Raw genomic sequence first — 27,514 nt, 5'->3', positions numbered from 1 at the left:
ACCAGCCGAGGCTTCCCAGGGATAGGCCAGAGCTACGAGGAGACAGGGAGCTGGGAGGATAAGCAGGGGTCGGACCCAGTGGGGAATGGAGAGTCAGCGAGGGCCTGAGAACTCTCTCCTCTCGGCCTCAGTGGCCTCAAGGTTCATGGGATGGAGAGACAGGACATAGACATGCAGAACTGGGCACAAAGCCTGGCTCCCGGCTTTGAAGGCTCTTAACTTCCTATCAAGTTTCCCAATAATACCCACTCTACTGGGGTGACTCTGTGCACAGAGGGGGTGTATGTGAAGCCCCCCATGGAAGGGATGTATGTGAAACCCCTCACGAGGGGTGTGGTTACTTTCATTAAAGGAGGAGGTCCAGACACACAAAATGGGAAGATAAATAGATGGAAAAAAGACCAACAAAGAAAAGAAAATCTTTGCCATGTCTCTGACCTTTCAAAATGTGTGGTACATATGGCATGTGTTTCTGTGTTTCTCACCCTGGCTTCCCGGAACTCGGGAAGGCTGTCTTCCTTAAAGGGGTGCTACAGATCCCTGGGGCTACTCAGCTGTGTTCTTGGGGCTCTGAGCTCTCCACAAGGACTTCTAAGCGATGTACTGAATCTCAACGATACCACCTTTAATTGCACCAGACACCTGGATCTTCTGAAAGCCACCTCTTCAAGGTGCCCTGCAACCACTTCAGCACCTGCATTTGGGACTGTGCTTACAGTCTGGCCTGTGCTCAGTGGAGGCCAAGGGACACCCCTTGACGTGGCTCAAGTGAAGGCCTGAGGGTGGTCTAAACAGAGAAAAGATGCGAGGGCTGGATGGCCACAGGGCAGGCTTACGGTGGCGTGGGCCACTTAGACAGACACCCTGCATTGTTCTCGAAGGTTCCACTTGCACACTGGGAGCAGACCCACTGCCCGGACGCTCTAGGGTTGAAAGATGAGGTCTGAATATCCTAAACTATCAGAGCTCCAACGTGACTTAATCCACTATACAATTTACTCAGGCCACCTGATCTTCTCTACTTGCAACAAAACACAGAAAGAGCTAAAACAGAGCTAACCCAAGGTTAGAGTTTTCTGTTAAGCAAACCCAACATCAGAGATTCAGTTTTGACGGTGGTAGTAATGACATTAAAATGCTGCTGCTGAAAGTGGATTTTCACTGGTCTTACAGTTGTCTTTGTATTTACTTTTATAAAAATATGTGGGCTGCTTATACATAGTCATAGTCAGAAGACTTGCATCTATTTTTATGCTGCATATTTAGGTGTGGTGAACAAGAGCACCCCGCCTCCTGACACTCACGGGCCCCCTCTTGCCACCTGGTCCCTGGTCTGTCCTCAGCCCGTCCCCCCTCTCGCGCTCCATACTCGCCGCCATGATGATCTCGTGCACACCATGGCTCTGATGCTACTGACAAATGGATCCGCAACTGCAGCCTAAACTCCCCCTCTAAGCTCCAGGTCCACACTGACAGCTATCTGTCTGTCATGTCCATTCGGACAACCTCAGAAACACTGGGGACTGACAGTATCTTCTGCAACATCTTTTCACTAAGTTCCAGGTTTCTGTCCACGACACAACCCTCACGGGCATGTGGACCCGAAAGTCCTCACTTCGCTATGTAGCCAGGTGGCACAAGCCTTAACCTCTGGGCCCTCTCAGCCCCTGGCCCTCAGCCCGACCAGCCCCTCCCGCTGAGATCACTGCCATCTGCTCCACTGGCCTCCCCGCCTCCCGCCTGTTCTTGTCTATTCTGTAACAATGCTGCCGTCAGGGTGATATTTTTTTAAGTGCAAATCCAACCATGTCAGTGCAGGGCTTCTTTCCCAGTTTCCTGTGGGCAAAGCTGTGTGCCTGCTTCTGTGTTTCTGAACATGCCTCAGTGAAGGCATGAAGGCTGGGGCGTGGGGTGGGCGTCACAGAGCAGGACAGAGCTACGGACAGTCTAGTGCCTGGTACACCCCTGAAAGGGCGGCATCTGGGCAGCTCCTGAGTCCCCAACTCCCTCAGCTGTGCCCCCACATCCCCCAGCACAGCTCCAGGCAGGAAGGGCCAGGCTGTCAGACAGTGGCCCAACCAAGGGGAGGAGCGGTTAGCACTCAGCTGTCTGAGCTGCTCCTGCCCAAGGTGTACGAAAGTCCTTAGAGCAGGCTCTGGGCTTACCCGTCAGAGAGCTGTGTCCTCCCACTTTGTGTGTGTTAGTTACTCAGTTGTGTCTGACTCTTTGCGACCCCATGGACTGTAACCCGCCAGGCTCCTCTGTCCATGGGATTTCCCAGGAGTGGATAGCCATTCCCTTCTCCAGGGGATCTTCCCTACCCAGGAATCAAACCCAGGTCTCCTGTACTGTAGGCAGATTCTGTACCATCTGAGCCTCCAGGGAAGCCCTCCCACCTTACATCCTCATTTCTCTCAATGAACTTCCTGTGCAAGTTACTGAGCCCACAGTTTTATAGCTTATGGCAATGAGTATACATTGCTTACAATAAAATAAGCACGCACTTTTCCTGGACTCCAAAGTCTTGACTTTGTCTGGCCACCCAGTCAAGGGTGGGCCCGTAAGTGCACAGTCCCAATGCCCAGCACAGAGCAGACACCCAGAACACCAGCCACAAACAAAAGGGTGGGCTCCTAAAACGTCTGTGGCATCTCTGTATTAGCATTTATCCAACACTGCTGCTGCTGCTGCTAAGTTGCTTCAGTCGTGTCCTACTCTGTGAGACCCCATAGATGGCAGCCCACCAGGCTCCCCCGTCCCTGGGATTCTCCAGGCAAGAACACTGGAGTGGGTTGCCATTTCCTTCTCCAACGAGTGAAAGTGAAAAGCGAAAGTGAAGTCGCTCAGTCGTGTCCAACTCTTCGTGACCCCGTGGACTGCAGCCCACCAGGCTCCTCCGTCCATGGGATTTTCCAGGCACGAGTACTGGAGTGGGGTGCCACTGCCTTCTCCGATCCAGCACTGCAGTAACCATCAATTCCTGCCCGTCTGACCCACTTGAAATTGAGTTCCTGTCACGGATGCTGTATGCAGTGTTTTCTTCTGAGTCCTGAAGGCCTAGCACACAGTAAAGCACTGAATCAAACAGAAAAAAGCAGCAAAGAGGCAAGGAGTGACAGACAGAGCAACGGATCTGGAGAGAGACTAGAGGAGAAAGCAAGAACCAGGGCAGCAGCGAGGCTGTTTGGACGCCTGAGGAGGACAGGTGGGGAGGAGGCGGCAGGCGAGAAAGGAAGGGGCGGGAGCAGGGCTGGGGGAGAGCTGGAGTCCCTTACACACAGCTGATAACCAGTAGCAGCTTGGACACGCTCTGCAGGTGGAAACCGCTGGGGCTGTCCTCGGGGATGTGCCGCGTCTGCGTGGAACCTGTGGGGAGAAGGAAAAGGCCATTATCACGCGGCCTGCGAGCCCACTGCCAGCTGACACGAGGCTGGTCCTGCACAGAGCTGTCTCAGAAACCACGTGCTTCGTGGATAGCCCTCTGCCCTCTGCAACTAGAAGGGAAGTGACTGAACGGATGAGAAAACCACCCTGTAGCTGGGACCTGCAGATGCAGGACGGAGACCTGCAGCCGTGGAGGGCAAACAGCACTGGGCTGGGCCAGAGGCAGCTTTCAGCGCTGGCTTTATCCTTAACCGGCCACGTGATGCTGAGAAAGTCACGTGAACGCTGAGGGTCAGTTTATTCAAGTGAGAAGTTAGTCAGAAGTCCTGTATGTAAAACATACGAATAAGATGGGAGTGCTCCGGCTAAAGCTGGTCGAGGGACATGGAAGGCTGACACCTCCCTCCTCCCCCTGCCTCAACCTGCTCTGATCAACACCCCAGTATCCGGGGAGGGAGGAGCAGAGCATAGCCTGAAAAACCCCTGCTGCAGGTTTCCACGACTGAGCAAAGACAGGAGAGTGTGAACAGTTCCATGGGAGGAGGGAGACACACCGAGGAGGGGGCCACCTTGGACCCCCTGACCTGTTACGAGGTAACACTGGGGTCTGAGCTTCAGCTTCTCCAGGAGCCTTTCCTGAGAATGCGGAAGCTTCAGGCCCAAGCTCATTCAGGGAGCCATGGAGCTCAGGGAACACGGAGGCAAAAACTCAAAAGACACTTTCTGTTCAACAGAGCACATAAGGGGTACAGCAGGGGCTGGGGAGCTTACGGGCAAAAGGAAATAGTGGAGCAGGGGTCCCCAACCTCTGAGATCTAATGCCTGATGTTCGGAGATGGAGCTGATGTAATAATAGTGGAAATAAAGTGCACACTAAATATGATGAGCTTGACTCATTCTGAAACCACCCCGCCCTCCACCCTAGTCCATGGAAAAACTGTCTTCCATGAAACCGGTCCCTGGTGCCGAAAAGGTTGACGACCACTGCAGTACAGCATCCAGAGCCTCAGACTTTGTGAGTCGTGAGCCAGTCACACCCAGTCTATCCCAGGCTGCAGGGTGAGTGTGCCTGTGTGCCTGGTACAGGCTGGGAGCTCTGCCCACAGCCCTGAGACATCCACCCCGCCCCCACCTCACACGCACCTGCCACATGTTTGATCCTGTGGCCCACGTCCTCATCAGTGGGCGTGGTGACGGGGCTCATCACCTCCTCCAGGTGTGGCACCCGCAGGTGGGCATGGGGCCGTTTTCTCCTCCGCACCGTCGGGGGCTTGCTGGCCTTCTCTTTAGGAGACTGTCTGTGCATCTCCGCCAGGTAGGTGCTCTCTGTTTTGGTCAGCTCACTCTCTGTCAGGGTCAAAAGACCACATAAGAGGCCACGTGCCCTCGCCTCCAACCTAATATACTGACCTCTGGAGCAGCTCTGTCCACTCCTAGCTGAATGCCCTCTAAAAGTACCATGTTCCCATACCGGACTCTGGGGTGTTGCCTGGAGGCCGGAGGTCCCTCAGGCATGCCCCTGAGCCCTAGAAAGTTCTCCTGGGACCCAGCCCAGCCCAAAGCCCTCTTCTGGGTCATTTGACAGTGTGTAGACAAAGGCTTCCAACGCACACCCTCACATATGCAACCCAGGGCACAGCACATTTTCCAGTGGATGCCTTCAGTGGCTATTTCCTTCTCCTAACACTATTACCATCAGTGTGTCTAGATCTCAGGCTCATTCTGGGAGGGTCATGGATCCTTTCAATTGTGGTTTAGTCGCTAAGTTGTGTGCAACTCTTTTGTGACCCCATGGACTACAGCCCTTCAAGCTCCTTTGTCTATGGGATTTCCCAGGCAAGAATACCAAAGTGCCTTGTCATTTTCTCCTCCAGGGAATCTTCCTGACCAAGGGATTGAACCCATGTCTCCTGCATTGGCAGGCGGATTCTCTACCACTGAGCCACCAGGGAAGCCCACCCGTCATGATTACAATCTCATAAAGGCTGCAGTCAGAGTCTCTTGAACATGCACACATTCACATACATGGACCCATTTCTGGGCAGACTCAGGGACCCCGTGAAGCCCCCCTCACCTCCTCCATCTCTCCCTGTGTCCCAGGCCCCCTCCTCTGCATGAACGGGGACAGAGGGACGGTTCACCCAGCAGCATCGACAGGTGCTCACCCAGGTGGCGGAAATAGTCCTCCAGCCCACTCCAGAAGTTCTTCTCGATGAACGTTTTCACCAGCCCCCAGGGCTGTTTCCGATAGCGCAGCTCCGTGGAGACCCTGAGGAGCAAGCCAGAACCAAGATCAGCCCTTTCCTGGTGGACCCTCCTCTGCTGGGAACAGGAAACTTCAGGTTTAAGGTCAAAGCAGCCTCATGCTGCCCTTTACAGGTTTGCATCCATGACCTCATGTGACTTTCCTGGGCACCCCGGGAGGCAGGTGAAGCTAGTGGGGTTATCCTCATTTTAGGGATGGGAAAACTGAGTCTGAGAATTTGTAAGCGGACCAAAGACTAACATGAAGGGCCCTGACTCCCAGCTTAGAGCTCACTCGTGACACCATGGGGCCTCCTCCTGGGAGGGCCCAGGGCCCTTCTGTCTGTCTCCAGAGACCTCGAGCCCAAGGCAGAGTCTTGGGCTTCATAGCTTCCACCGTTAAGAGTTTCACTGGCTACCACCCGCCTCCTGCCTTTCCACCTCCCCAGCATTTTGCCAGCTTCTGCTCTGCCTGTGGGCCTCTCGCTGCCTGGTCTCCTGCAGCATCAGCTCCTTCTGCTCCTGCTCAGCCGCTGCTCTGCTCTCCTGAAGGTTCACTTTTACTGCCAACACTCCCCACATCTAAGGCTGCCGGCTCTGCCCTCACAAGGAAGAAGAAGGGACCCCTCCCCAGTCCGATGTGTGCACGCCCATGGCCCCTCACCCCGCTCCCAGCAATCACTTCCTGGACTAAGGGTGGGCTCTGTGGGGGGCTAGCTGGACAAGCAGCTACCTCTAAGGGAGCTGGGCAGAAAGGACATCCAGCTGGAAGACCCCCTCCCCAAGGAATCTAGAAGCAAGGAACACAGACCCTGCAGGAGAGGAAGAGAGGGGCTGGAGGGAGGTGAAAGAAGGGAGAGGGTGCGAGAGAGGGAGGAAAAAAGGAAAAAGGAAGGGAGAAGAGAAGGGAGCGGGGAGGGAGAAGAGAAGGAGAAAAAAGAGAAGAGCGGGATGGGAGGGGTTGCTCTCAGAGAAGCCAAAAAGGATTTTTTTTGTTGTTAATAAATAGATGAGAAAGATTCAGACCCTTTTCCAAAGTGTGGGTATTTATTTGACCTTCCTGACTCCCCAAAGACCCCTCTGCAACCTTTTATCAAACTCCTCTTCTATTTGAATGAGACGAATGAATTTCTGCTCCATAAAAGATTTTGGTTTAAGATACAGGTACACGACCCAGCTATTCTCAGATGGGTGTGTGTCTTGGCTTTTCAGTCCAACTACAAGTTTCTTGCAATGTCAGAGTCTAAATTTCTTCCATCCTCGAAACGCACATCACAGTGCCCTGGACAGCCATAAACAGCATCGGACTAATCACTCAATCAACACTAACTCCGCTGTGTGGAGGCCCCATCCTGGGCGCTGGGAACAGAGTGATGGGAGGGCTCCTGCTGGCCTGGACGGCTGGAGCCACTGCCACCGGGAAGATGCCTGGAAACTCGCCACATGCCCAGCATTCAGCAGGACAGGAAGGGCAGAGATTCCCTTCTCTAAGACCTGGGTTTCAGTGCTTGTGACTCTTGGAAAACTTACTCATCTTGTAATGACCCTCAGTTTTCTTACCTGAAAAGTGAGGACAAACTCACCTCCTAGGGTTACTCTAAAGAATCCAGTTCATGGAGGTGAAGTAACTACACAATGCTTATAAACTGCAGACAATCAGCAGACAGCAGTGGTTCTGATACCTTTACTAAAGAGAGACACAGAGGCTTCCCTGGTGGGCTGGTGGCCAAGACTCCTCCCTCTCAGTGCAGGGGCCTGGGTTTGATCCCTGCTCATGGAACCAGATCCCATATGCTGCAACTAAGGCCTGGTGCAGCCAAATACATATTTTAACACAAAAGAGACAGAGATACACAGAGGAGTGAAGGAAACGTGGTGGAGAAGCAGGAGCTGTCAGGTTGGGCGGAGGCATGGGGTGGGTCTTGAGGTATTCAGAGAAAGGACAGAATAAAGAATGAGCTCACAGCCAACACCCCCCGCCTCCCTCCTCCTCCTCAGGAGCACATCAGTGCTGTCTGACGCAGCGTCCCCCAGGAACACCAGGGACTTGCTCTGAACCTGCCCGCCCAAAGAGACAGCACCTGAGTCGACTCTTGTTGCGGGCCACGCGGGTGAGCGTGTAGCGGTTGATGGTGTAGAAGTAGTCGTGATACGGCACGTCGTGCGTGAGGACCTCGGCGTCGATCACATAGCACTCACTCTCCTGGCTCGCCTTGTACATGGTCTGCAGGGAAGAAAGGGCGGGGGGACGGGGCTGAAGAGGAGCAAGACAGGAGAAACCCCTCCTTCCCGACGACCTTCCCCAGCTCGCTCCTGACTTCTGAACAGGGACCCAGAACCGAGGGAAACGCAGCATCTAAGCACTGTTTCAGGCTGAACATCACTCACGCCCAGATGTTCATCCTGACGTCTCTGTCCTGAATCCTTTACAGCAGAACAGAGGCCATCTCTGCCCGACCTCAGCTCACCTGTGTCTCCCTGACGGTGGCAGTTTTGGGAGCCAGAGGGTTGGTAAGGGTGATGGTGTAAAGGATCACTCGGCTCTGGTTTCCATTCTCCTCCTTCTTCCACGGATGGAAGATGATATCTGAGGGGAGAGGGGAGCCGGGGGATGAGGGAAGGAAAAAGGCCTGCTGTCCCCACCTCTGAGTGGCCCCCTCCAGCGACCTTCTCTCGGCCTGGTTGCCGACTGGCCCCCCCAAAGGAAGTCAAAGGGCCGGGGGAGGAGGCTGAGAGGAGGGGGCCTCCGAGCAGAAAGAGGCTCATTGTAGACTGGCCGAGGACCTACACAGGCTCCGGAATGCGGATTGTTCTGGACTAGGGCAGGAGGTCCTGCGGGCCACCTACAGGGGTGCTGGCAACACTGGAGCTACTGTGATGGGGGCCTGGGATCCTCGGGAAGAAGCCCTCTCCTCTGAGACGCGACCTCCCATTGCCCTTGGCACTCCCCTCCTCCTGGTAGAGGGCTGCGCTGGTGCCCAAGGGCTCCTCCACAGGCTTGGACGCTGAGCAGCCTTACTGTTCTCCGGGGAGCTGCAGGGCAGGAGCAAGGAGCATCCGGTGCAAGGCACTGACTCTGAGAGCCCTAGATCTGAATCCCGGTTGGGCCCCTTCTCAGCTGCATGATCTAAGGCAGGTAACAGGGATCTGAGATCCACCTTCCTCCCTGGTATCATGGGGACCACAATACCAGCACCCAGGGCAGACTGGAGGATTGAATGAGACAAGACAGGGTCATGAGCCTGGTGGGTGGAATGTGCCAACCAGGACATGGCAGCTGCTGCTCTCAGCTAGATGGTGAGCCCTGGGGGTTCCTGTTCGCTGCTGAGCCTTTGGGGGCTGGTACTGAAGGTCCGGGTGCAGAGGACAAGTACAGCCACAGTGGTGTGGGGAGGAGCAGCTGGCAGGGCCCCGGGGAGCTCCAGAACCACGTGCAGCCAGAGAGGGAGTGCCCTGGGCCATCAGGTGGCTGGGAAAAGGAGGGTGCATCGGAGGGGAGGAGAGGAAAGCAGAGCAGACAGAGAGGGAAGGGGTGGGAGGCACCAGCCTGGGGAGGGGCACGGACCTGAGAAGCGTCGCTGCTCCATAAAGTCCCGCTGGAAGGGTGAGTCGGTGAACAGGAGGTCATAGAGCTTGTCCACGCTGAAGTTGAAGACTTCGTTCACGTACTGCCGGCCACTCAAGTCCTCGTAGAAGGCCTGGACCTCCCCTGCACAGAGAGGATGAGGAGGGTAGGCAGGGAAGGTAAGGGACACCCCAGGGACACCCCCAGGGTACTTATGTCTCTGTGGCTAATATGGGAATGGCCACCAAGGCTCAAAGGAGGCCTCGGGTGGGGCGGGGGAGTCCTGGCCTCCACTGTCTGTGGCTTCGTGTCAATTGGCCCCGTTCCTTGGCTGGCACACACACTGGATGCCAATGGGACTAGTGCAACGGGACTCTAGTTGCATCCCATTCACTCATCCTTTAGCTCGTGAATCCACTGTTTGCCCTTATACTTTCAGCCTTCCAAATAAAGTGGTCTTTCAGACCTAAGTTTAAATATAATAAATGACTATTCCCTGGGCCTGCCAGACGGAACCCAGAGGATCAGTTATCAACCATCTGTAAGTTAAACCATGAGTGACAGCAAATGTCATCGCAGCCCAGGGCACAGGTGTGTCCAGGGACGCTTATGAGTCTGTTTATATAAAAGCTTCTAGGTTGGACTACGGGGCGGTGATCTGTGATGTGTAAGGTCTGGTCTCCTTCCATAAAGCAGCCTCTACCCCCATGACTTCATAAACTTCATTTTCTACAAGAAGAAAGTTTCAGAGTACAGGTATGTGCATGCTCGGTCGCTCAGTCATGTCTGACTCTGCAATCCCGTGTATATACAGACTATAGCCAGCCGGGCTCCTGTCCATGGGACTTTCCAAGCAAGAATACTGGAGTGGGTTGCCATTTCCTTCTCCAGGGGATCTTCCCGACCCAGGGATCGAACCCATGTATCCTGCATAGGCAGGCGGATTCTTTACCGCTAAGCCACGCAGGAAGTCCCTCAGGGCACAGGAGAGTTGCTCAAACCCCAGCACTCCTCCTGAGCCCTCAGCACCGCCCAGGCCCTGATCGAGGGACCCGCAAGGGCTGGAGTCTGATCTCAAGCAGGACGCTGACATTTCTGGCATCCCTGTGACCCTGAGAAGGTCAGGGCATCCTGGAGGGTCCATGCCCACGACTGTGCAGGATCAGGACTGTGGAGCACAGTCGGGAGGGACACTCACTTATCAGTTTACAAGAGCGGCACCCCAGTTATCACACAGCGACCACCCGTGCAGCCCTAGACGGCAGTGGCAAACCAACCACAGGTGAGATACTGCTACAGGTGACTCACAGGAGAGACTGACCCCAGACGGAGAAGTGGGCCCTGCTGGCCCAGCCTCACAAGTCCGACCCCACCACCAACTCACGGTGCTCGTCAACCACACTCATGAACACTGAGCATCTGGCCTCTCGCCCCGGAATGTAAGAGGCACCGTGTTCCTGGGTGAGGGTGAGAGGCCAACCCTCTGCAGGAGGGAAGTAAGAAGCCACCTACTTAGAAATGCCAGAGAAGCACCGTCTCCACAGTCTATCTGATGGCAACAGACTAGGTCTGAAACCCTCATGCTGGAGTCAAAGCAAGTGTCTGTTAAAACCTAACTATTTTCCAGGGGCTTCCCTGGTGGTTCAGGTGGTAAAGAATCTGCCTGCCAAGGCAGGAGGTGCTGGTTTGATCCCTGGGTCCGGAAGATCCCCTGGAGGAGGAAATGGCAACCCACTCCAGTATTCTTGCCTGGGAAATCCCATGGACAGAGGAGTCTGGGGAACTACAGTCCATGGGGTCGCAAAAGAGTCGGTCATGACTGAGTGACTAACTTTCTCCATTGACAGTGTTTTTTTTCAAGGCTGCCACTAAATCCCACAGTCAGCTCCTATGGTTGATCAGCTCTTCCTGTCTGAACGCTTTCTACTCTTAGTCTCTAGGAAAACAAGCTCTCAGGTCACAGCTACTTCTTCTCCATCTCTCTGTTGGTCAGACATGACCATGAATTTCCAGGGGCAGAGGGCTGGTACTTTGCTGGTGGCATAAACACTGATGGGCAGAGCTGTAGGAAAGCCAGTGCCAACATGCAATGACAAGACTAAACGGCAGGATAAAGCACTGCCCGCTGAGCAAAGACAGACAACTATGAAACGACAAGGATCCTACACTGAGTACCCCAAAAAAGGGATATTTGCTAATAACAAGAGTATCTTTTTTAAAAAAGAGCTCTATTACCCACACACCCTTCTGCCGGGAAGTCACACTGACTTCCGTCTCCATTATGGGAACATCTGTTAAGCCTTCAAAAACATCTGGAGAGAGGAAGGGCCACAATGCCCCCACTGTTGACGCCCACCTTCGTCGTGGGTGTCTGAAGAGTCACTGAGCTCAGTGGGGAGGTCCTCGTTGTCGTTGAAGTCCAGCGAAGGGGAGTTCACGGGCGCGATGATCTCAATCTTCTCCCCGATGATGTTGTCGATGGCGAGCTCCTTCTCCAGAGACCCGTCGCCCTCTAGCACCTCCTCCTCCAGGGGCAGGCCGTCAAACTGGGGTGGAGACAGAGCAGTCAGCCTGGTTTCCTTTCCAGGGGGAAGTCTAAGAGCTGGCCGAGGAGGCCTGCACATTCAGAATGCTCAGGAACTGGGGTGTGGGGGCCAGAGTTCTCCCCAGTTCTGCTGTGGAAGACAGAACCCATCAGGAGGCCCTGTCCTTCTCCTGACCCCAAGCCCCACGTGTGGGCACAGCTGGATCCTTTAGTCCCGCTCTTCTCCTGGGTTCAGGCCTCTACCACGTGAGCCTGTCTCCACTATTGCCTGTTTCCTGCGAGGTTCAAAAGGCTTCTCAAGCACTATTTGACTCATTCTCCCTTTAGCCCTTCGAGGGAACAGGTACACCTCTTTATATTTTAAAGTTAACCTCAGGGACTTTCCTGGTGGGCCAGCGGTTAAGAATCTGCCTTCTAATACAGAGAATGTGGGTTCAATCCCTGGTCAGGATACTAAGCTACCACATGCCTCCTCAGGGCACCTAAGCCCACACGCTGAAACTAGAGAGCCCATATGCCACAAACTACAGAGCCTGGATGCTGCAACAAAGACCAGTGCCAGTCAAAAAAAAAAAAAAAAACAAACTCAGACACAATGACTTAAAAAAACAAGTTAACTTCAGAGACAGAAAATGGAGACTAGGCATCGAATGGATGTTTTCATTCTAAGGCCAAGTGGTCTGACTCCTAAACCACTAGAACACAAGGCTCCCTTTTCTGGGAACACTTTCTTCGACCTGCCAGCTCACACCCAGACACTTCCTTCATCCAGCTTCTCCCACTCCATTACCAAGTCCCAGAGGACAGACTCCTTTTTCCATACTGTTATGTCTTTTGCAAAGCCAGCACAGCAGGTAGGTAGCAAGGAAGGTAGCCTTGAGTGTCCATACCAGGGGCTCCATCGCGATTTACAGAATGAATGAACAGAGAGCAGTTGTGCAGTCCTGTACTCATGTGTGACTTTGACTTCAGATCAAGGCAGTGAAAAGAAGACCTGGAATAGTTCTCCACCAGCGGGCTGATCACGGCAGGCCACCAAGGGCAAAGCTCATACAATGGACTTGAAATGAGTCCCATCTGCTAAGCCAAACAAAATCGGTACGCAGACGCACTGAGAACCCAGCTCTGGATTCTACACTCATTCAAATGTGGAGCCTGTCTGCATAAACTGACCATGGTGTAACCAGCCTCCCCTCTACCTGCTCCCCAGGCTGGGAAACACCATCGCTGGGCTGGGGTGGAAGCAAAGTGGGGTCCCTGCCCGCACCGAGACGGGTGCTTCACTGCTCCCCGTGGACGTCAGCGTGCTGTTGGTGATGGATTTCTTGGGCAGCTGCGGACTGGCATCCGGCTTGGTCTCTATGCTGCTTTTGGACGAGCTGTCGTTCACTTCATTCTCCTCTACGGGGATCTCCTCACAGTAGCTGAAAAGAAAGGCAACATGAACCTACGTTAACCTCGGTGGCCAAGACGGCCAGCTCACGAGAAACTCACACTCCTAAAACTATACGGGCGCGTCTGTTTCTTTGCTGTGTCCATGGCCTTCCTCTATCCACTACTTGCCTGTGAACTGACTTCTAAAGCCTCCTTCCCACCCTACCCCTCCTTCCCGTGGTAAAATCTCTATCCCCAAATTCACCTTTTCCAGGCATTCTCTTAAATGTGACCATTATTTGTCTTAAAATTCCTTTTTTGCCCATTGGCACCCTATCCCACCCCAACCTGACCATTTAATGAAACATCTGTGCTCTGAGCATACATCTGATTTCCCATAGCGACTAGGACAGGACTCTGAACGAGTACCCTTTGCTGGTGCTGCCCAGATTCTGGATCATAAATAGCAAACTTCTCTGCATCACACACTGAGGAAAAACCCTCCTTGAGATAAAGGCGGGCACCCTTCTGTGGACACCACAGGTATGCCATTGTAGCTTCTCCCAAGGCAGAGACCATCATTACCATTCTCATCGGCATCTAACCTCTACTCATTACCACATCTGGATGCATTACAACTCTGCGTCAATCATGATATGCGTTTTAGAGACAATCAAGTAGATACACAGTGAAGTGATAATACTATTCAGTGTGAGAAGTGGTACCTGAGCATAGGCCTATGCACTGCACATCTGATGCTCTTTCCTTGCAGTCTATTCTTCTGTGCCTCTCACACGACCATGACATCTCTACCTCAAGCCTGCCTGCACCGCTTTAACCCATCAGTAGCACATGGTACAGCAAAAGCCCCTTCTCTTCACAACATACTTCCCTTGGCTTCCAGAACACGAAATTGCTAGCATCCTCCCACCTCAATGGATGTTCTTTTGTGTTTTCTTTTGCTGCCTCTTTCCCAGGCCCAGTCCCTGAGCTGCTGCTTATGTTAATTCAGTCACCTGGTGATCTCAGCCACTAATAACCTCCGAGGTTATGGCCCGAGCCCAGACCTCCCCACACTCACACACATAAACACCCACGTGACATCTCCACGTGGCTAACAGTCATCCCAAACTCAACTTGCCTAACATCAAGCTCCCAATCTTCCCTCACAGCTGCTCTGCATCTAGTATTGTCCATCTCAGTTCAGAACAACTCTATCCTTCCAGCTGGTGGATCCTTAAAGCCACTTGTGAGTCCTTTCTGACTGATCAGCAAATCCTCCAAAATATGTCTGGTTCTATCTTCCAAATATATTCAGAAACTAACTACTTACTGCTGTTTCTACAGCTACCCTCCTGGTCCAAACCACCATCACCTCTCATCTAAAGGATCTAAATTATTCAGCAGCCTCTTAGCCAGTCTGCCCTGGTTCCCCTTCAGCCTATCTTCAACCCAGGAGACAGAGTGATGTTAAAATTTTAAGTCAGGTCTCATCAGTTATCTATTTGAAGCCTTCCCTGGCTTCTCATCCTCCTCTGAAGAAATCATGCTGGCCCAGCAGCCCTCAGAGTCCAGCCTGACCTCCTGCTCCCCACCTGACCTTGGCTGGCTGGCCCAGCCACCCACTTCCTCCATCTGGGAGGGGTTTCCCACAGCCCCGTCCCAGGTGCCCCCTCGCTTCCCTCAGGGCCTGACTTAGATGCCAGTCTCTGGCCATCCTCGCCCCTCTGGAAGGGCTCCCTGCAGGCGGCCTGCCCCCTGCCCCGCTCACCCCATCGTGTTGAAGTCGTCATCGGGGGGCACGTAGTCCTCGTCGTCACTGGTCAGGCCCAGCTCGTTCCCGTAGCACTGGTGGACAAAGTGCCACAGCTCCTTGGGGCACAGTGGCTGCAGGGGACAGCAGAGAGGCTTGACCCTCCCTTCCTTGGGACTCCACTCTCCACAGACGCACTGAGTTTACCTGGACTCCCTCGAGGGATGAGAAGCCAAACTCTACCCTCCTCGGCTGGATAAGTGGAGAGCGACAGCTCCCTGAAAACCCCACCCCTGCCCTGCCCTCTGCTCCGGATCTGTTTTTCCCCTAAGAACATGGCTTTTAGCAAAGCCAGGAACTTGACCTGTTTCCTCTATTCAGGTCTGCACAGCAGAACCAATGGACCCTTGAACTGCCCGCCTCCTGTTCCTGTGAGTGAGGCCCTGCATTAAGCAGCATAAACCAAGGTACTCTGGGGCCAAAATGATCACAGAGCTTTTGAGCTGGACTCAGAATGAGACAACCTTGACCCAGTCTCCCTAACTCAGCAGGAATCTCCTGATACTAACAGTGGCCTCACAGGCCCCAGTGGATCAGATCCAGGAAAGACGTGACACCTCCAAGGTGGCCCATCCTCAGCTGGGCATCCTGTGCTTGGAAAGAAGCTGCCATTCTCATAGCTTCAGGGGCCTCAAAGGTCACTGCATCCAACTCTCTCTCCACTGCCTGAATACTTCTTTCTTTATCCTTAATCACAATCAGTTCGTCTACAGGTCTATGTATTAGTTCCATATACGGTTTTTCTTATTTCACTGGATGTCTACATATTCTTCTCAAAAGCACTGTCCTAAGAAAAGTTAGCTCTCACTGAGGTTCAGAGTTTCAGGCAAGAGGCAACAGAATGTCAAAGAACAAAGGTCAAAGGTGGAGACCATGGATGAGTCTTGGTTTGCAGAGAGGGAGAGATGCTGGGAGGGATACATATGTGAAAAAGAAAAGTGTTAAGAAAAACAGAAACAGTAAAGAACGTTCCCACCAATAGATCTGATAAGGAATTAAGAGCTTTCTGTTGATGTCACCCTTTTAAGGTATGGGCTTCCCTCGTAGCTCAGTCGGTAAAGAATCTGCCTGAAATGCAGGAGACCCAGGTTCAATTCTTGGGTCGGGAAGATCCCCTGGAGGAGGATATGGCAACCAACTCCAGTATTCCTGCCTGGAGAACCCCATGGACAGAGAAGCCTGGAAGGCTACCGTCCATGGGGTCATAAGAGTCGGACACATCTTAGCGACTAAACCACCACCGGTTTTAAGGTATAGTTTAAGAAGCAGGCAGCTGGCAGGATGCCATGAGCCAGGGTTCCAGGATCCAGTGGAGAAATGCCCAGCATAGCAGGTGGAGTTCTCCAGAATAGCAGGTGGAGTTCTCTCTGAGCCAGCAAGGTCCAGGGTGCACATGTGTGTGTGTGTGTGTGTGTGTGTGTGTGTCGGGGCAGCTCTCTGTGTTCGCTCTCCTGGTCCCAGAGGAAGGCACTTGCTTCTCCTGTACCTGGACCTCCTCCCTCCAGCTTTCATGGGCACCGTCCACCATGCCTGGGACATGCCTGCCTCCCTGCCGGACCACGCCCTCCCCACGCAGCCTTCCCTGCCTGAGTTCACCGGGCTTAGCTCATCTGACCATAGCTGGGGCAAGCACAACTGGCAGACTCTGCTCATCAGGCGGAATTCTTGATTATTTTGTGAGAGGTTTTGCAAACCATATGGACGATCCTCTGTCTTAGAAATGACAGTAGTTGTGAGCCGAAAATTCAAACCTGCCAGTGGAGACCCAAATGCATTATCATTTTACCACTATCCATGGCTGATAAAGGTTGGTGATCAACTCAAGTTATCAGGATTTACATGAGGGCTACAGACTTTCAGGTTAGAAAAAGCTCTAAATAACACATCTGTTCAATTTCCTTTAGATGATGGTAAGTCTGGGCTGGAGTCAAGGTAGATACACACATTATACCTAACTATATACATGTCATACATATAATTGGAATTATTATGTAATCATACAATTTCCCTCCCTAAGTTTCTTTCTCTGGCAAGGAGGCTGTTTCTTAACCCCTGCTCCCCGCGCCAACTTGGGCATCTGCATGGGAATTCTCTAACACCTTCAGCCAGGTCTCCTTCATCTACATTTCCAACAGAGTCCCCTTCACTCAGGTGGTCAACTGGTGGCTGTATTAACTCTATTTTCCTACTTTCTGTATTTTTTTAAAAAGTTTTATTTTATCGAAGTATAGTTGACTCATAATATTGTGTTAATTTCTGCTGTTCAGCAAAGTGATTCACATATACCTATATATCAATATGCTCTTTTTCATATTCTTTTCCAGTTTGGTTTATCAGAGGATATTGAATAGAGTTTCCTGTGCTATACAGTAGGACCTTGCTGTTGATCCATTTTATATATACATGATACTTTGCATCTGCTAATCATAAACTCCCAATCCTATTTTCTGTATTTTTTATGTTCTGACATCTAAGGCCTTGCTGACTGTGGAGGGCCTGCCCCTTGCAGGATTAGCTAATTTCTACAGATAAAAATCACCCCATGAGGAAGAACACCTTTTCTAGGTAAAGCCTCCAAGCCAAAGCCACACCCCCAAGGAACTCCCTTTATAGCTCTTACATTCCAGGCCAATTCTCTCTTGCACTAATTACCCCTGGACGGTCTCTCTGGAGAGAAGTCTCTCTATCCTGAAGCCTGATGAAACATTCAAACTAGCCAGTCCTAAACCTGCTTGGGCTTCCCAGGTGGCTCGATGGTAAAGAATCCACCTGCCAATGCGGAGGTGCATGTTTGATCCCTGGATCAAGATGATCCCCTGGAAAGTGAAATGGCAAACTACTCCAAGATTCTTGCCTGGGAATTCCATGGACAGAGGGGCCTGGGTGGGCTACAGTCCATGGGGTTGCAAAAGAGTCGGACACAACTGGGCGACTAAGCAAGAGCAACACTCATTCGTTCCTGTGAAATGAAGGCTCTTGTTCTGCTGTCCCCCCTCACTCTCTCTGCCTCCTGACTAGGAGCTTCCTGTATGGTATGCTGGGCCTCTGCTCCAGGGATCTGTGAGTATAAAACCTTCTTCCTCATGACAGTTATTCCTATTTCTGTGTGTTTTACCATACCTGATTGAAACAAACCCCAGTACATTTTAAAACAGCAGAACTGAGTGCCCTAAGTCAACAGGGCCTCGCTCCAGGCAGCCAGGAGGTTGTTCACTTAACAGGACATGTTACTCCCAGCACCTGAGTCAACAGCAGTGGAGGACACGTTACCGCGAGCCTGGAGGAATTCCGGAACCAGGGGGAAGCAGGGGCTTCCTAAGAGTAGGCCAATGCTGCAGCAAAAGCCATCACCCCAGTGGCCCCCACCCAAGGGGCAGGGACATTCTAGTGGGTGTGCATCCTCAGGCTGAGGAAGGAGCGGGCAGGACTTACCTTTTCCAGGAGAGCATTCTGCCAGAGCCGGAACATCATCATGTACGTCCTATCCCGGGCCCCGAACGAAGTGAAAAAGTGCTGGATTGAAAGAGAGCATGGCAAGAAATGTCTGTGAAGACTTACAAAATAATGGATGGAGACATGGGACTCCTTCCTTTAAAAAAGCTACCAAGGGATCTTCCTGGGGGTCCACTGTTTAAGACTCCATGCTTCCAACACAGGGGGTGTGGGTTCGATTCCTGGTCGGGGAGCTAAGATCCCACATGCTGCGTAACATGGCCAAAAATTTAAAAAAATATATATATTTAAAAAGCTACTGATCCATCCTCAAATACTGCACCCACGATGACAGCACAGGGCTCTGCAGTGAAAGGGGTCAGTTCGCTGAGTCACCCACTGTCGTCAAGTCCTTTGCCATGGCCCAGGCACCTGGGACCTCTGAGTCACCCACTGTCTCTAAGTCCTTCAATGTTCATCCAACTCAGCTCAGAGCTTCTCTTTCTGGTTTGAAGTTTTCACCTCCATAAAAAGCTTCCTTTGCCTCCGTACATAGACTGGTAAGTGGTGAGCTGGGAACCAGCCCAAAGGAAGGAGAAGGTAAACCCACTAATCACCCTTTGATTCATTAATTCAGCAAACACTTGAATATCAGTGTGTGCCCTCTTCTACATGTACATACACTAACGCATGTGCAAACACTTTTCTACATATTTTGAGCTTAGTAACAAAACAGAAAGAAACTGCTGCTCTTAAGAAGCCTACACATTTGTGGGGACCTTTTATAATATGCGGGAAGAATGCGACAGAAAACCAGATTTTACTGAAGACATTCTAGGTGCTTCACAAATACTACTTCATTTAAACCACACTAAAACCTTGGAAAATAAACACGACTGCTAATATTCAATAAAGAGAAATAGGGTGGTGATGGTAGGTGATCCCTGTAATTACAAAGCTGCTTCATGCTAGAAGCAGAACTCGAAGCAGAGACTATTGGACTTTGAAGTCTCAGGGCTCTTGATCCTGAAGTGCCTGAAGTCAAAGGGTGTTATAGACCTGTGTTCAGTCCATCTCTAGCCCTGAAAGTATCAGTCTTCAGGGCCTGGTTAAAAGTCAAAGATCACAGTGCATTCTCCACTCTAGATTTTATCTACCACATTGTGCCCATGGCAACAATATAGACAATCCGTTTCCTATCAGACTCCTCACTCCTTTTGATGAGCTGTCCTGATACATAATGACACAACTTCCGTTGTTTAGTGCTTTACAATTTAGTGTTTTCAAATGTGGGAGGTCATTCCAAGATTCTGACAAATAGGCATCGCTGGCTCCATTTCACACATAAGAAAACTGAGGCTCAGGTTACATAATGTAGCCACGGGACTCTATTTCAGGTGTTCTGGCTCTAAGTTCAATGTCCCAGCACTCCACTCGTTTCTGCTAGACTCTAAGCACCTGCCCACCACAGAGGTGGTTCCCACAATCCACCTCACTTTGCCACCTCTCACCCCAACCCTACTGGTCTCCCCATTAATGCGACTGAAGGGCAGGAATCCAGGAGTAGAGGGACTGGGGTTTGGGGGAGTAGTAAGTCCAAGATCAGACTCTACTTACCTTTTCTGAGTCAGTGCAAACTTGGATGGCATTGGGGATGAGGCGAGCTGTCTTTTCTTTAGTCATGGAGCAGATGTCTTTCAAACGCACAGTTAGCTGGCATCCACACAGAAACAGAGAAAGGAAAACAAGCAAGAGGCAGCATTAATAGAGTCAGGTGAAGAGTGTTCTCCAGGCACCAGTTCACACAGAGGAAGTCAGATCACAGGCTATATGCTTCTCAACTGCGAAGGAACCTCCTCAGAGATCACTTGGTTGAGTCCCTTATTTCAGAGGCTGTAGAGCAACCCTCATTGGGAGCTCAAGGGTCTATTGATTCTTGGTCCAAGGAGCTTGCTTTCTCATTTCTACACAGCCTGATAAACATGCATGGATCCCATCAGAATCTGCCACTTACAGAAACACAGAACCCTGGCACCAGATGAGACCTTACAGTCACTTATCTATCATTTCTCCCTTTACTTTGTAAGACTAGGAAATAGGCAAATGAAGAATAAAGACTAGCTTCAAATTGCACGGCTAATTGGTTGCAGAATCCAGAAAGTACAAGCCAGTTCTGCTGAGTTGCAAGGTCAAGGTTCCTCTGACTCTTAGGATTCTGCTTCTGTTGTGGTTTAGTCACTTAGTCATGCCCAACTATTGGGACCCCATGGACTGTATAGCCCGCCAGGCTCCTCCATCCATGGGATTTCCCAGGCAAGAATACTGGAGTGGGTTGTCATTTCCTTCTCTTGGGAATCTTTCCTATCCAAGGATCAAACCCGCATCTCTTGAATTGCAGGCGTATTCTTTACCACTGAGCCACCAGAGAAGCCTAAATATTTACCTGCATTTCCCCCAAATCAAATGGTCTCCACACTCTCTTCCACATCCAAGAAGGAGGGAAGAGGGAAAGGCACGGTAGAGAGACCTATCCTTCAAGACTCATGCTTTTGTGAATTATACAAAAGCTTGGGTAGAGCATGAAGTCAACCAAAGAACAAAAGTTGAGGCCACTTCCTCAGCCACAGCCCAGGGGACAGCCTCGGGGAGCAAGTCTCAGGGTTTGTTTGTTTTTTTCCTTAATTTAGTTTTTGGCCGTGCAGCTAGTAGGAGCTTAGGGATCGAACCCATGCACCCCAGCAATGGAAGCTTGGAGTCCTAACCACTGGATCACCAGGGAAGCCCCAGTCTTTACCAGAGTTTCCCAGCGGAAGATGTTGCTGTAGAAGCAGATCCAGTTTTCGGAGAGGTAGAGTCGGCCCTGAAGAAGAATGTCTCTTTGGAGTGCACAGGAGTAATCTGTAGCAGAATATGGGAGACGGAGCTCAGGGACAGGGAGGCTTCTCAGTAAACCGCTACAATTAAGCAAGACACCTCCCACCCCCACCCCACCCCGCACCCCCACCCGCCCGCCTGCCCGCAGCCCCAGGGAGCCCAACTGCCCACCACAGACTAGGTGTGAGAGATACCAGCCTAGCGGCCCAGGGAGTCCCTAGCAGCGTCTGATTGGGAACATGAAGGGTGTGCAACAGGCTACTGCCTGGAGGCAGAGGCAGGGATGAGACAGCAGAGGAAGCAAGAACATTAGAGGCAGAAAGGCCAACATAATTCAGCTAACGCCACTCCCCCTCCATGATTTCCCCAGTCCCCTGCTGGGCCATCTGCAGACACAAGAGTGGCAACGACTCCTCCCAGGCGGGGCACTCTGGAGACCATCACACACGGGGCTCAGCCCTGAGCCCCCATCACTGGGTCAGCACTCTGGATGTCTCCTCTCCCAGTTCCCAGACAGACGCTCTCACTTGGGGACCCTCTAGTCAGAGAAGCAGCCTTCCTTCCTGCCCCCACACCCAGGTCACCCCGCTCACCAACAATGAGGCGCTCCGTGTCTGGAAGTTGCTTAAAGAGCTTTCTGAAGTCTTCATTTCTCTGCTTGTATGTGGGGCTTAACACCTGAGTGACAATGGCCAAGGTTAGCGGATGCTGCTAGGTTCATGGGCGGGGGAGGAAGGTGCAGGAGGAGAGCCTGCTTGCATATTTAAAGGCAAAGTTGAGGTTCCAGTTAAGGCAGAGACCCCAGGAGGCCAGGCTAGGCAAAGGGGGCTCAGTGTGGAAAAACATGGTGGAGAGAATTTGAAGCTGCCAAGGGCTTCGTACCCAGTGTTACCCAGCATCTATCAGTGAGAAAATGTCAACCCTACTAAGCAGGGCTCACATAACCACATCCCAAGTGGAGAAAGGAAGAGGGGACCACTCTGGGCTTCTGCTGTCCTGCCTTCTGCCAGCAGGAAGCACCAACTGACAGTGAAGTAGGGGCCCAAGGGGACCCCCTACCCCCACAGCAGGACCCAGGATATATGATGGTGCCTAGTGCAGCTTTCAGAAGCTGCCATCGTGAGTAATATAGTAAGCACTTGGCTGGGTCTGAAATTTACGACAGGAAAAAAAAAATCATAAAACGTAAGACCAGTACAATGTTATGTCAATTATATCACAATAAAACTGGTGCGGGGAGGGGCAGAACTGCCCTGGGTTTTTAAAAACCCATAAAACTAGGACCGAAAAAGGCACACAAGTAGAGAATTAAAAGCCTAACGCAGCTTGAGGTACTCAAACTTCATTCGCTCACCATCGCGTACAAGACTATCCAATTCAACTCTTTTACATTACCACCAAGGAAACCAAGCTCAGAGAGAGGTCCCTGCCCAAGGTCCCCTGGCCAGTCAGGAGCAAATCTCTGGATCCCTGGTTCCGAGTTCACCTCCCGCCACCACCTGAGCTGCCAGACGTCCCTGCATCCACCAACCTTTTTGGTGCCTCAATGCAAACTCCTAATGATAGCAAATCATTCCGGGAAATCCCATAAACCAGTCGATCAGACAGGAATTCTGCTCTTTCTAAGTTTACAATCGTGTGCCCGTAGATGAAAGGAACCCAAGGACAAGCGCACAACCCGGGAAGGTCCAGGTATCATGATACAGACCATCTGAACTCCACTCGGGTGACCTGCTGACCGACTTATGTCAGGAGCACACCCAGGGAGGCAGACTGTCCTGGTGTTGCTGACTGCCGGGTCTTGGCCATTTACACTTTCTCGCCCACTTTCCTGAGAATCCACTAGCTGTGGCAACAATGGAGTGAGCTTCACACTGTTAGCTTTTTGGCTTTTTTGCAGAACCAACAGCCTGCAAGACAGGGACTGCTGCAGTCTGGCCACCCTGGCAGCAGGTTCTGACTCCCTCAGCTCAGTTGACTACCTGTGCCAGAGAGAAGAGGATTTTAGGAAGCTGGAGGAGAGAAAACAGCACGACTTCAGTTTGGGAAAGTTTTCCACGTAAGAGAGAAGACAGTGTTTTCAACTACTTTGCCCAGAGTTAATTTGAAATTTAAACTTCTGTTTTGGCTCATGTATAAAATGAGTTGTATTTCCAAGGGGATCCTCTGTTACCTTCCCCAAATAATGACATGCTGTAGAATCCCAAACTTCAAGAATCAGGATCACTCACTGGGAGGGAAAATCTGGAAGCCAGCCCACCCCGTGACTTCGATAGCTAGAAAAGACCTCAGAAGACAACACTCCTCTGACCTACATGTTAGTTTCAAAATGACACAGATATCCAACCTCAATGTGAGGCTCCCTGGCCTCACAGAACAAGAGTCCACACGTTGAAAACCCTTGCCTGACCACCTGTCTGTAAGTTCCTGACCGACCTCGTAGAGCTAACACGGAGTGAGAAATGACCACGCTCCAAGCTCTGTCATAAGCCTTTCACATCCTTTCACCTGACTACAGGGTCGTCTTTATTACCCCATTTTAGACTTGAGGAAACGGAGGCACAGAATTTAAGCAACTTGCCCAAGGCACATGGTTACAAATGAGAGTGTAACCATGGTACTAGCACAGTGTGGTCCACAGCTCCTGGTCTGAGCCGTCACTCTGCACGGCCTTGGGGTTCCTGAGCCAAGAAGGGAACCACCGGGATGCCCCAGCCAAGCACAACCTCTTGGTGATGAGATACTAACTTATGTGGGGGTCCCCACTAGCCTTCCATGCCTACAAGTGGATTTTTTTTTGGGGGGGTATGGTTTCAGTTTTGCAAGTTCCAGAAATTTTATGTACAACAATGTGAACCTACTTAACACTACTGCAATATACATTTAGAAATACCTAAGATGGTAAACTTTATGTTACATGTATTTTAACACAATTTATTTGTGGGTTTTTTTTGCTACACTGTACAGCTTGCAGGATCTTAGTTTCCTGACCAGGGAATGAACCTGGATCCCTGGCAGTGAAAGACCCGTGTCTAACCACTGGACTGCCAGGGAACTCCCACAATTAAAAAAACAATTAGTCGAGTCAGTCTTTATATTTACAAAGTTCCAATATCAGCCTGAGGACCAGCCTACCAGGTGGCCCCAAATCCCCCTCAGTTGAAACTGGACGTCAGACACGCGATTGCCCCGAGCCTGGAAGTCCTCCCGTTGCTAATGCTCTCTCCAAGGAGCTTTGTCAGCCCTGCTCCTCTCACATCCAGTGAGGACTCAGATATCAACAGAGATGCAGGTGCAGGGAGTCGGGCCCTAACCTCCAAACAAGAGGCAAATTGAGGGAGACACCCTCTCCCCTCCTCTCCTCAAACACAGTCCTGGCTGTCAGGAGAGGAGGGCCCATCCAGCCCTGGTCTTGGAGGTCTGCCAGTGCTGCGAGGGCTTCCTGGGGTGTACGAACCCCTTAACCCAGGCCTGCAAATCAGTGGCCTGATCTGAGCAGGCTGCCAGCATGGAAGGCAGGCCAGCTAGCCTCCCAGGGTCTAAAGTACAGAGATATTAGTCGGCTGCCACCAGCTACCTTACTGACGTGGGAGGCGATGACCCATTCTCCCTGGCGTCCTCGCACTCTTAAAGCCATCTCCTCCCGCAGAAAGAGAAGCAAGGCTCATGCATTTTCATTTTAAATGGCCAAAGAATTTTGGTCCAAGGATTGTCAAACCCAGGGCCCCCAGAGCACAGAGAAGCGAGGACATGCACTCACGGCGGGGATCTCCTCAGACCCGGGCCGGCAGCAGAATTCCGCACCGGCAGGTCCCTCCGTCAGCTTCTTCAGGTGCTGCTGCAAAGGCTGGCTGTCCTGCTCCAGCAGGAGGCTCCAGAGGACCCCCGATTCCGTCAGAGATTCCATCGCTCCCACAGGCTACCTCCCCACGAAACGCTGATCCTCGAGCTCAGATCTTTCACTGTGCTCCCAGGATGCAAACGGTCAGTCTCGCCCGGACTGGACGTGAATGGGTGGCTTCAGGCTCCTCGGCAGAGGGTCTGTGTGACCCTTGATACCTCCTTGGCTTCCCTTGAGCTTGGTTCCCAGCGCCAAGCTTCACAACTGGGCGGGTGTGGTCAGCATGGTTCTCGGGACAGGCTGGCTGGCCAGCCTCCTGTGGCCGGGCTCTGTTTCATCCCACTTGGCTCCCAGTGCAGGTCTCTGGGCTAAGGGTGACCCAGAGAGGACATGATGAAGCCCCTTCTCCAGGTCGGTGTGGACAGCTGCTCTGAGCAGCCGGCAGTGGCCAGGATGCAGACGACGGGGCAGGTGCACGGGGCCACTTGCAGGTCCACCCTGCTGCGGCTCACTCACAGCCCAGTGGCTCGTGGCGGGTCTCAAACTCCCAGGAGGACGGACACCCAACTCCCCAGCGCTGTCTGGCCAGTCCCACAAGGCAGCCTGTTCAACGTGCAATCGCTCCTCTGGGCGGGCGCTGGTGGCTATGACTCACGGTCCTCACCCAGGCAGCACGGCCACGGCTGGCCAAGGCACCACGGCCTGCTCCCACCCCCACCCGTACACACCCCCCTTTTCCTCCCAGGCCGAGCTCCTCTCGGCTGACCAGCAAACAACTTCTTTGTTAGAGTCATCCGTGGCAGGAGGGGGGCGGGGTGGCTGGGCGGGTGAGCAGGCAGGGCCAGAGCCCTACACATGCCTCAAGTTACAGGACCTGGGTGATGGTACCGGCCAATGTCCTGCAGTAACCCCCGGCCGAGCCTGGCCTCCCCAGCAGATGTTTCCTGCAATGGAAAGTAGCTGGCCAAGGCTCCGAGCGGGGGAAGGGCGGGGAGGAGGTGCCAGGGGCACTGCTGTTATGCTAAAATCTAAAATTGAAGACGCAAAACAGCCAGGGACTTCTTGGAGACACATTGGCCCCTCACTGATCCATCCATCCACCGACCTCCCCAGAGCAACAGCAGGAGCCTGGAAGTTGAACTCATCCCATTTCAGAGGTGCAGGTGGGGAGAAGTTGAGGTCAGCAGTTTCCAGGTCCGTCTGAGGCATCTCCTTCCTTCCCGGGGATGCTGTCCTGCCTCCAGTTCTAGCAGGATGGGGATCAAGGCCAGGATGAGGATTCCCAGACAGCCGCTCAGACCTTGGCAGCCAAGGAACCATGCTCTGAGCAGAGAGACTGGGCCGGGTCAAAAGGAGCAGGGAAGTTGAGATCTCTGGCAAGGATGGGAGCCAGGCAGATGGGAACAAGGAGGCCTCCAGAAAGAGAAGCTGGGGGCAGAGGTCAGACAGCACTGGGGCCGGGAAGGTTGGATTCCCAGGAAACGTCAGAACTTTGAGACAAACAGGGCACCTTCCTCGCCCTCCCCAGCTACGTCCAGCCCAGGAGGCTCTCCAGGCTGCACATGATGGAGAACGTTGCCTTCGTCCTGTTTGACTCAGACGTGAGTGTACTTAAAAATGATCTAACAAATGTATGCAAGATACAGATTCTTGCTTCTAGATCCCAAACTTCTGATTCAGAGGAACCTGGCGTCTCCCAGTTATATGGTGCTGGAGGAAGCAGAGGGAGATTCTGAGTCCTTTCCAGGACTTGTGTTCCTGTCTCTCTCTGTGCACACTCTGGATGCAGCCACCATCTCCACCTATCATATCACACAGGGCGATTGTTCCATCAGACTACCACTGTCTCCAGGAACACGCTACGCCTCAAACGATCTCCTCCAGCACCCCGCATGGTGAATTTCAAGTATCAGCTGCTCAAGACCTATTTACCAAATGAATGCATTCCTTATACACCTCTGACACTGTTCCTGTTGACATGGCATCTCGTGTGCACACATCCATACACGTCCTCACTCCTATTAGGCATGGCACCCCAGCACCTAGTCCATGCCAACACTCTCCAAGCCACATATCCTAGCTTCTCTCCACAGTATCATCAGCAGTGGGACAGGAGAACCCAGCAATTCCATTTTACAGGGTGACGGGAATGCCCCTCTCCTGGGCCACCCCAGATCCAACGATCTAGGCAGTAACCAGGACCCATGAGGGCTGAATCCTGGAAACGCTTGAGTATCTCTGGAGCCAGATGAGGGGATGACTGGGCTCCAGCGGGGTGAGTCAGGGACAGGACACACCCAGAAAGATAAGCCCCGGGACCCTTTGTCTCCTACACCCCCTCAAAACTGCCGCCGGGCAGGGCACTGCCAGCTTCCAGCCTGAGGAAAGGGAACTGACCTGGGCTAAATATTAACTCGACGGCAAACACTGGGAGCTGGGACC

At 52.3% G+C, this 27,514-nt stretch overlaps 1 protein-coding gene across 12 annotated transcripts in view; it reads right to left on the bottom strand.

Annotated features, from left to right (window-relative positions):
* GRAMD1B (GRAM domain containing 1B) overlaps positions 1-27,514 on the bottom strand; it is a 187,178-nt gene that overhangs the window by 10,235 nt on the left and 149,429 nt on the right. For all 12 annotated transcript variants that reach the window (XM_055548432.1, XM_055548437.1, XM_055548439.1 and 9 more), the window contains 13 exons: positions 21,825-21,909; positions 21,152-21,255; positions 19,975-20,070; positions 18,358-18,438; positions 14,884-14,999; positions 13,006-13,162; positions 11,550-11,739; positions 9,194-9,337; positions 8,097-8,215; positions 7,710-7,852; positions 5,550-5,653; positions 4,528-4,731; positions 3,276-3,366 (listed from right to left, as the gene is read on the bottom strand). In XM_055548432.1, coding sequence (XP_055404407.1) covers positions 3,276-3,366; positions 4,528-4,731; positions 5,550-5,653; positions 7,710-7,852; positions 8,097-8,215; positions 9,194-9,337; positions 11,550-11,739; positions 13,006-13,162; positions 14,884-14,999; positions 18,358-18,438; positions 19,975-20,070; positions 21,152-21,255; positions 21,825-21,909 — 1,634 coding nt within the window. The remainder of the gene's footprint in view (positions 1-3,275; positions 3,367-4,527; positions 4,732-5,549; positions 5,654-7,709; positions 7,853-8,096; positions 8,216-9,193; positions 9,338-11,549; positions 11,740-13,005; positions 13,163-14,883; positions 15,000-18,357; positions 18,439-19,974; positions 20,071-21,151; positions 21,256-21,824; positions 21,910-27,514) is intronic.

The sequence above is a fragment of the Bubalus kerabau genome, chromosome 15 (assembly GCF_029407905.1).
Source record: "Bubalus kerabau isolate K-KA32 ecotype Philippines breed swamp buffalo chromosome 15, PCC_UOA_SB_1v2, whole genome shotgun sequence".
In the NCBI taxonomy this organism is placed as follows: Eukaryota; Metazoa; Chordata; class Mammalia; order Artiodactyla; family Bovidae; genus Bubalus; species Bubalus kerabau.
This window is presented reverse-complemented; position numbering and strand designations above follow the sequence as displayed.